Here is a 9900-nt window from a genome sequence, read left to right on the forward strand (position 1 = left end):
CCCCTCCCCCAGCACTCGCTTTCTCTTTAAAAAGAGAAAATATGAAAAAGAGAGTGAAAAGACAAATCAAGGAGAGGAAACAGATATTGTATTACTCATATCCAAGAAAGAGCAAATATCCAGAATATATAAAGAACTGCTACAAAGAAAGATGGACAGCACAGCAGAAAAATGGACAAAATACTTGATTAAGCACTTAATGAAGGAGCAAATCCTAGTGGCCAAGAATCATATGAAAAAATCGCTCACCATCCTTAGTAGTCAGGGAAATGCAAATCGTAATGGGATACTCCTACACAACATCTGATTAGCTCAAACTGAAAAGACTGACAAATCCTCAAAGGTTTGCAAGAGTGAAGAACAACCAGGACCCTCACATGCAGCTGGTGAACGTGCACATTGGTAAAAACAAATAAAAAACCAATTTGGCAAGTTAAAGCGTGAATTCACATTCTACGACCAAGAAATCCATCTTTAGGTATGAATGCATGTGTGTGCTCCAAACGGACGTGTTGGAGAATTTTCAGAGCAACGCTGTTTGTAAGGGAGGCAACCCATAGGCCCATCCACAGCATAAATGTGGTGAATACAGGACAGCCTTGAAACCGAACAAAGTCCAGCTACATGCAGCAACATAAAAATGACCACACACAAAAAAATAATACACAGAAGAATATATGAAGGTGCTTAAAGTAGGATTCTATTGATATGTTTATATAAAGTTTTCAAAAATGGACACAATTTTAATTTTATATTGTTTACCAAAATCAATATGCCTGTCGTTAGGATAGGATTAGTCTAGAAGGCAGTGGGGGCTATAATCCCAGATGGGAAGCACAAACCCGGTTCCCGGGTGACTGGTGATGTTCTCTTCTCTTGACCTGGGTGGTAGTTCCATTTTTGTTTACTCTATAGTTGTTTGTTAAACAGTACATATATGCTTTATAAATTTCTGTAAGCACTCTATATTTCATAATTTTAAAATGTTTTAAAAAACCTGCTTTCTGCTCTAAAAAAATTAAGTCATGTAGTGGTTTGTAAAATCATTTGATTCATACTATTTTGTAGACTTTAAAAAAATCTAGATTATATTTCTAATATTTTTCATTCTAATATCATTTATGGTTGGTTTCTTTTGTTTATTATTTATTTTTTTACATTTAGTAATACTTCATTTTTTAGAACAGTTTTATTTAAGATTTTTATTTGTTTATTTATTTGAGACAGAGAGAGTGAGAGAGAGCGAGCATGAGTCGGGGGTGGGGGGAGGGGTGCAGAGCGAGAGGGCAAAGCAGGCTCCCAGTTGAGCAAGGAGCCCAACGTGGGGCTCCATCCCAGGACCCCAAAATCATGACCTGAGCCAAGGGCAGATGCTTAACTGATTGAGCCACCCAGGCGCCCCTTAATCACCTCTAATTTTGTATATGTTCATTTTCTCTTCTGCTTATTTATCATGCTACCATTATTTTGATTTTTCCTTTTCTTTCACATAATACTGTTTTGTTTTTTACTAACTGATTGAGTTGAACATAAAAATCAGTAGATTTTTATATGGATATTATTGTAGATATTATGTGGATATCAATTTGCAAGTAAATATAGTTGTGTGCAGTTTTTCATTGTTGACTTGCAATTTATTTCATTGTGGTCAAGACGTGTTGATTCTATGGAATTTTCATTGCTATTTATTTTGTGGTCTTATATCAGTAAATTTTTATAAATATTTTATACGTATTGAAAAGCATATTCCATATAATTCTCTGTCTTTGCATTCTATGTCTCATGTCTCATGCTGCTTTGTGGTTAGGTACATAAAGTGTATCACTGTAATATTTTCCTAGTGGGTTTTTCTCTTCGATAACTATAAAATGTCTTTCTTTTACCCTATAAATGTATTTGATGTTAATTACTATCTCTTGTTTAATATTTGTCTGTTTCGACTTTCCCACTCCTTTATTTTCAACCTCTTAGATTGCTTGGTTTAAAGAATAAAAGAGTTTGGAGGAAGTAGGATAAGTACCCAAGACCCTAGCCCCATGATTGCATTAGACGGGCACTGATTAAATCAAATAGGCTACTGCCCAGGTATAAAACCAAAGCCATCAGGACTCGTGGCTACACATGGAGGCTAGCTAGCCAGAGGACGCTGCCTCTCTGGGTCCTGGAGTACCTTCAATTGGAATCAGGATTTCGTTGGTGGAAAGTAGGTCACTTTCTGTTGTTTGTGCTTTTGAGCAAAAGAGTTATTTTTCTGTTACAAGTTTAAGAAAGTAACTGTAGTTTTATATATATATATATTTACAATTGAGAAATATGCATGGGGATTATCATTTCCTTGAGTTAAAACAGTTTTCTTATTTTTAAACTTGTTTTCAGACTTGTGGAGTTAATTTTTTCTTAGTATCTTCTTGGTAAAAATCACAGATTTTCAGGAAAAAAAAAACTGCATTTAGCAGGCTGGTATCCAACAGAATTAAGAGGGTTTTCTAGAACCGGCAAAGGAGTGAACCAATTGAAAGGGAACTGGAGGGGCCCCTGGGTGGCTCACTTGGTGCCCCATGTCGGGCTCCCTGCTCAGTGGGGACTCTGCTTCTACCTCTCACTCTCCCTCTGTGCTTTCTCTCTCCCTCCCCCCCCTCAAATAAATAAATAAGATCTTTTTTTTTTTTTAAGTCAGGGAATTGTAAAATAGATTGGACTAAATTAGAGACCTTGACTGGCTATGGGGGTAGAGAACTGGGATGGCGCTGATTGAGTTAGAACTGGGGAGGGACAATGTAGCTGGAGTTTGAGTAAAGCAAGCTTCATTTAGAGGCTGAATCCTTCAAGGGACCGTTTTCTAGGTCCTCAGTATCCCCATTTGGAATCAAGATCTTAAGCTAGTATAAAGCTAGCATTTGTTTTGCTTTTGCTTTTGTTTTTCCTTGAAAGCATAGAACGGATGAAATGATGAAATTTTATATCAGACAACAACTTTTTCCTGGTAAAATTCTTCTTTATTTACGCAAAGTACAACTATTATGTGCTTATCATTTTTAGATTTCTTCATTAGGATCTTGTATTTCTGTTGCTAAAAGGGATTGAAACCTTTTTGCTATCCCACATTATAATAGTCCCTCTAAACCACAGTGTTGCTTTCCTCCACTTCAGACACTTGGGGTCAACCAAGGTCAGAAGCAGAGGGTCCTCCTTCTGATGTTTGCTCAGAAAGTCATAGTAGCCCAATGCTACATTCCAGTGCCTTGTCACTCACCTCACTTCACTCGTCACGTAGGCATTTTATCGTCTCACATCATAAGAAAGATAAGTACAAACACTTATTGGAAGAGAGGAAGAGATAACATTGACGCAACTTGTATTTCTGTGTGTTGTTATAATTGTTCTATTTTATGATTGCTGCTGTAAATCTCTTACTGTGCCTAATTTATACATTAAACTTTAGCACAGATACATATGTGTAGGAAAAAAGCAGTACAGATAGGGTTCGCTACTATCCTTGGTTTCAGGCATCCCGTGAAGGTCTTGGAATGTATCTCCCACAAGGGGAGATGACTGTCCTATTGATTATTAACTGGTGTACAGAATGCTCTAGATTTCTGGATGCTAATCTGTGTCTAGAAACTTTGTTAAACCCTATTATTTCTAATAATTTATCTTTTGATGCAACATGATTAGGTTTTAATTAGATCGCTTCAAGTGTTTACCCATTAAGGCTAATACGTGTGTACCATAAGTGCACAATTAATGTGCACATTTATGTTCTGTATTTTTGGCCTGCTTGTAGTTTACATAACACTTTTTTTTTCTATTATGGGACTTCTTTCCTCTTTTTTAAAAAACATGTATTAAAATAATGAAATAGATGTTGAGTTATTTCAAATATTTTTCTGCATGACGTATGATGATGACTTTTTCATTTTATTTGTTATGGTATTCAGTAACACTGCTAGAGGTATTTTAATTTTTTTTTTTTTACTTTTTAAAAGATTTTGTTTATTTATTTGAGCGAGAGAGCACAAGTGGGGGAGGGAGAGGGGTAAGCAGACTCTGCAGCTGAGCGCAAAGTCTGATGCAGGGCTTGATCCCAGGACCCTGAGATCACGACCTGAGCCGAAATCAAGAGTCTGTTGCTTAACTGACTGAGCCACCCAGGTGCCACAACACTGATAGTTTTTAAACCATCCTTGCAATAATTTATCACGATGTGTTATTCTTTTAATGACCTGTTGTGGTAAAAATTTGATAACATTTTATTTAGGGTTTTTGCAACTTTTCCCCTAGATATCATTGACCCCATAGAGTGTTTATCCAGTGTTGGCCCTTCTGGGTTTAGTTTCAAGGTTATGCTTGTAGCCTCAGAAAACAAACTGATGGGCTCCTGGGTGGCTCAGTCAGTGAAGTGTCTGGCTTTGGCTCCGGTCATGATCCTGGGGTCCTGTGATCAAGTCCCACATGGGGCTCCCTGCTCATCAGGGAGTCTGCTTCTCCCTCTGCCACTCTCCCTGCTTGTGCTTTCTTTCTCTCTGTCTGTCAAATAAATAAGTGAAAAAATCTTTAAAAAAGAAAAGAAAAGAAACTGAATATCATACCCTAGAAATGTTTGTATAAAGTAAGAGCTAGAATCCACTTATAAAATGACATTTTAGGTTTTTATGGGTCATACTTACAGTTGTTATATTTCTATTATGTTTATTAGTATATATAAGTATTCTTCTTTCTTTCTTGGATCCCTTTGGGATATTTGCCCTTCGGAGAAAATTGTCTGTTTTAGTTTTCAAAATTAGTAGCACCAGATTATTTGTAAAGTTCAACTGTAACTTTTTAAAAAATTCTCTGCTAGATTTTTAGCTATACCTTCTATTTTATCATAATGTGGTCTGTTTGTGCTTTTCATGCTTATGTCTTTTCACTTTATCTTTTTTTAAGATTTTATTTCTTCATTTTTTGACAGAGAGAGTGAGCATGGGGTGGGGAGGGGGAGAAGGAGAGGCAGAGAGAATCTCAATCAGACTCTGTGCTGAGTGGGTTGCTGGAGGCAGGGCTCGATCTCAGGACCCTGAGATCATGGCCTGAGCTGAAACCAAGAGTCTGACTCTTAACCTATTGCACCACCCAGGTGCCCCTGTCTTTTCACTTCTAATGGTCTTTTATAAGAATCGGGTTTTGGTTTTGGTAATCATTTCTGTTGGGTGTTATGCTCCCTTTTCAATTGTTTTAGTTGATATCTTTGTTTTCTTTTCCTTAATTTACCTTTGAGGTTAATTCACCCAGTTTCTTGAGTTGAGTGCTTTACTCATTTACTTACAAACTTGCTTAATTTTTCTCTTAGTTTAGTTAGATGTTTCTCTTTTTCTGTCTTATGATTTGCCCTAAAATTCTTTTTTTTTTTAAATTTCAACTCTACTGAGGTATCACTGACATTAGAGAATTGTAAAATACTGAAAGCGAGCTTCATGGCGATCTCCTGGATGTACACATTGCAAAATGATTCCCCCATCTAGATAATTAATACAACAATCACCTCACATATTTCCTTTTTTAGTTTTGTATTTCAGGGAGAACACTTAAGTTCTACTCTCAGAAAGTTTCAATTATACAGCACAGTTTTATCAAGGATAGTCACCATGTTTTATATTAGATCCTCAGAATTTATTCATCTTATAGCTGATATTTTGTAGCCTTTTACCAACCTCTCCCTATCGCCCCCAGCCCCAAGCCTCTCCCAACCACTTTCTCCACTCTATTTCTGTAAGTTTCAACTTAAAAAAAATATTTTAAGATTCCATATATAAGTGATACCATGTGGTATTTGTCTTTCTCTATCTGGCTTACCTCACTCAGCATAATGCTCAAGGTCTATGTTGTCCCAAATGGTAGGATCTCCATCTTTCTTATGAGTGAATGGTATTTCCTTGAGTGTATGTATATGTGTGTGTGTGTGTGTGTGTGTGTGTGTGTGTGTATCTTTTTTAATAGAGAAGTTGAGAATTATCTTTTTATTGAAATTTAATTAACATTCAGTGTTATATTGGTTTCAGGTGTACAATGTAGTGACTCAACAATTGTATACATTACTCAGTGCTCATCATGATGAGTGTGCTCTTAATCCCCTTCACCTGTTTCACCCATCCCCCACCCACCTGCCCTCTGGTAACCAACCCTCAGTTTGTTCTCTGTATTTAAGAGTCTGTTTTTTTGTTTGTTTCTTGTTTGTTTGTTCTTTTGTTTTGTTTCTTAAATTTCACATATGAGTGAAATTATATGGTCTTTGTCTGACTTATTTCACTCACCATTATACTCTCTAGGTCCATTCATGTTGTTGCAAATGGCAAGATCTCATTCCCTTTTACGGCTGAATAATATTCTATTGTATATATACCACTTCTTTATCCATTCATCTATGGGTAGACACTTGGGTTGCTTCCATATCTTGGCTATTGCATATAATGTTGCAATAAACATGGGGGGTACAGATACCTCTTTGATATTCCGTTTTCATGTCCTTTGGGTATATACTGGGAAGTGGGGTTGCTAGATCCGTATGTTAGCTCTATTTAATTTTTTGAGGAGCCTCCATACTGTTTTCCATAGGGGCTACACCAATTTCCATTCTTGCCGACAGAGCAATTTTTGCACTGCCTTTCCAATTTTGAAATGAATATTGCTAGACCAATTTTCTTCAACTTGTTGCTAAATTAGTGTTTCTTTTGTCATCTATATTTTTTCAAATATTCTGTATTCTTTTCTTTAGATTTAGCCTTTAAACTTTCTCGAACAGACTTCCTGCTACAGTGGGTGAGGAGCCAGCTGTGAATCAGGAGAGGCCTCAGAGACGCAGCTCCAACTGAGGAACCGCACGGAATTGCAGGCCAAGCTAGGGCTTGACGCAGAGTGCCCGCTCCCCTGGGGAACACTCTAGTTCCTTTGGACGCAAAATGCTCACCAGAGTGGCGTACTCCTGGTGAACTGGTGAGCCTGGAAGAAATATCTCTTCATTTGTTTAAAAAAGTTCATGCCTGAATTACTGCTTCATAGGTATACTACAGCTTTTTTTTTCTTTTTTCTTTTTTTTAAGAAAGAATAGAGAAGCTATTAATCCCCTACTCACTCAGGTATCTAAGACCGACCTAAAACCCTGGAGCTGGCTGTTTATTATATTGCAGCCATGAAGTCTAAGCACTATGGTCCCCAGAACCCAAGTTACAGGGTCATGACCTTCCACCCAACCACAGAAGAATTTAAAGATTTCAACAGATATATTACTTACATGGAATCCCAAGGTGCACACCGAGCAGGTCTCGCCAAGGTGATTCCACCCAGGGGATGGAAAGCCAGACAGACCTATGATGACATCAGTGACATCTTAATAGCAGCTCCCCTCCAGCAGGTGGTGTCCGGGCAGGCAGGCGTCTTCACCCAGTACCACAAAAAGAAGAAAGCCACGACTGTGGGGGAATATCGCCAACTGGCAAACAGCGGAAAGTATCGGACTCCACCACACTCGGATTTTGAGGATTTGGAGCGAAAATACTGGAAAACCCGCCTCTACGATTCTCCGATCTACGGCGCTGACATCAGCGGCTCCTTGTTTGACGAAAACACGAAAGAGTGGAACCTTGGACACCTGGGGACCATTCAGGACCTGCTGGAGCAGGAGTGCGGCGTGGTCATCGAGGGCGTCAACACCCCCTACCTGTACTTTGGCATGTGGAAGACCACGTTCGCCTGGCACACGGAGGACATGGACCTTTACAGCATCAACTACCTGCACTTCGGGGAGCCCAAGACTTGGTACGCGGTGCCGCCAGAGCACGGCCAGCGCCTGGAACGCCTGGCCACGGAGCTCTTCCCGGGCAGCGCCCGCACCTGCGAGGCCTTCCTGCGGCACAAGGTGGCTCTCATCTCGCCCACCGTCCTCAAGGACAACGGGATCCCCTTCAGCCGGATCACGCAGGAGGCTGGCGAGTTCATGGTGACATTTCCCTACGGCTACCACTCTGGCTTCAACCATGGCTTCAACTGTGCGGAAGCCATCAACTTCGCCACCCCGCGCTGGATCGATTATGGCAAAGTGGCGTCTCAGTGCAGCTGCGGGGAGGCCAGGGTCACCTTTTCCATGGACGCCTTCGTGCGCATCCTGCAGCCCGAACGCTATGAGCTGTGGAAGCGCGGGCAGGACCGGGCGGCTGTGGACCACACGGAGCCCGCGGCGCTGGGCAGCCTGGAGCTGAGCGCCTGGAGGGAGGTGCGTGCCCCCGGGAGAGCCGCTCGGGGCCTGAGGCACCTCCCCCCGCGCCGGGTCCCGCGCGCCCCGCGGCCTGTGGCCACTGGCCAGGGCACCAGCCGCCGCACCCCTCTGTGCCCGACCTCCCAGCGCCCCTTGCCCGCCCAGAGTTCTTCCCCTGATGCCCAGTCCGGGGCTGTGCCCGCCCGCGCCTCCCGGGAGCCTGGCCCCACCCGGCCACCGCCCCCCAATCCCTCTGCCCTAGATCTCCAGCCCTGCACTGGCCGGTGTGGTCCTGGTCGTCGTCCTCGGGAGCAGGGTGCTCGGGGGCCTAGCGTCCAGGCCCGGGCCAAGAGGCGCCTCTCGGTGGGAACGGGGCACACGGGTCAGCCCTGTGAGGCTCAGTCCCTTCCTGTGGATGGAGGCTGGGTGGACCAGCCCGCACCACCGAGCCCTGGGTTCCGGTAAGCAGCTGAGGCTTCTGGGTGCTGCTATGCCCCTGATCTTCAACCCTTAGGTCCCCCATTGGATCCTGACAATCCGATGCACCCTGGCCCGTGCCTGCTATCCCTGGACAGTATCACAGTGTCCTTCTTTGACAGTGTTCCTCCTAATGTCAATGGCACTCGGAGAAGATTCCCCAGCACGCTGATGGGGACTGCAGGGCCCCTGTGGCCCTCTCTGAGGTTGTAATGATGGACCACACTTATGCCTCTATCGATCCAATCCCAGCTCCAGTTGCCAGCATCTTTGGCACCCCTGATTCTGAGCCTCTCGGATTAAAGCCAGAGGAAGTTGTCCTTTTTGAGTCGTGGGATGTGTTCAGCCCTGATGGAAGATCTTCAGTCTTTGAGCTCATGACTTTTGAAGATTTTGCCCGATACGGCTGTATCTGACCCTCAACCCCAGGAAGCACAGAAGCTCCCAGATCAACTACAACTCCGGGCTGGGCCTGTCCCAATAGAGGTACTTTGTCTTCTAGAAAAGACACGTTACCAAAATGCCAGAGACTTTCTCCTGCTAGGGCAACCAGGACTCCCAGCGAGTGGCTCCCAGCAGCTGCCCATAGAATGTTGTGGTACCTCTCAGGGAATCTCAGCCCTGAATACCCCCAATATTGAAAGGTCTGTGGTCTCTGCTTTGGCCTCGATGCCACAATGCTACTTGTTTGTGATGTCACCCCCAAGATATCTGCCCCACAGTAATTTGGGGCAACATTAGGTGTTGCTGAGAATCTGATGAGCCCTTTCGTCCTCATATTGCTTCTGGGCCTCTGAGTCACTGCTGCTGGCTTCCAGTGGGCATTGCCACAGCCGTAACTGAGCCCCAGGAACTCCACACACTTCTGCAGCTTCACACACCCTACCTCCCAGGCCACTGCTCATGCTGAAACTAGACCTCATTGAGTCTGTCAGCCAATTCTGCTTCAGGGATATTTTTAACTTTATTGATGTTTCTTAAAGTTGTTAGCCATAATGTGTATTTGCAAAACAAAGGTTAAAATCCTTAAAATATATTTGAAACAAGACAACAGGTCCAAAACGGAGTGTCTTGTGCTAAGCCCCATGTCATGAAACAGAGACTTAGAGTTTAAGCTCTCTCAGAAATGGAGGTTTAAACCGGCTAATCGGGAATTGCCTGGCCAGTGCTACTTAGGTTATCTGCCTGCTACGCCC

The 9900-nt window shown here is 42.6% G+C and overlaps 1 protein-coding gene across 1 annotated transcript; it reads left to right on the forward strand.

Annotated features, from left to right (window-relative positions):
* Positions 1–7165: 7165 nt before the first annotated feature.
* LOC113259730 (lysine-specific demethylase 4D-like) lies at positions 7166–8692 on the forward strand. Its single transcript, XM_026505234.3, has one exon. The coding sequence runs from the start codon at positions 7166–7168 to the stop codon at positions 8690–8692; it is 1527 nt and encodes a 508-aa protein (XP_026361019.2).
* The last annotated feature ends 1208 nt before the right edge of the window (positions 8693–9900 follow it).

Source organism: Ursus arctos, unplaced genomic scaffold (genome assembly GCF_023065955.2).
Source record: "Ursus arctos isolate Adak ecotype North America unplaced genomic scaffold, UrsArc2.0 scaffold_22, whole genome shotgun sequence".
Taxonomy (NCBI): Eukaryota; Metazoa; Chordata; class Mammalia; order Carnivora; family Ursidae; genus Ursus; species Ursus arctos.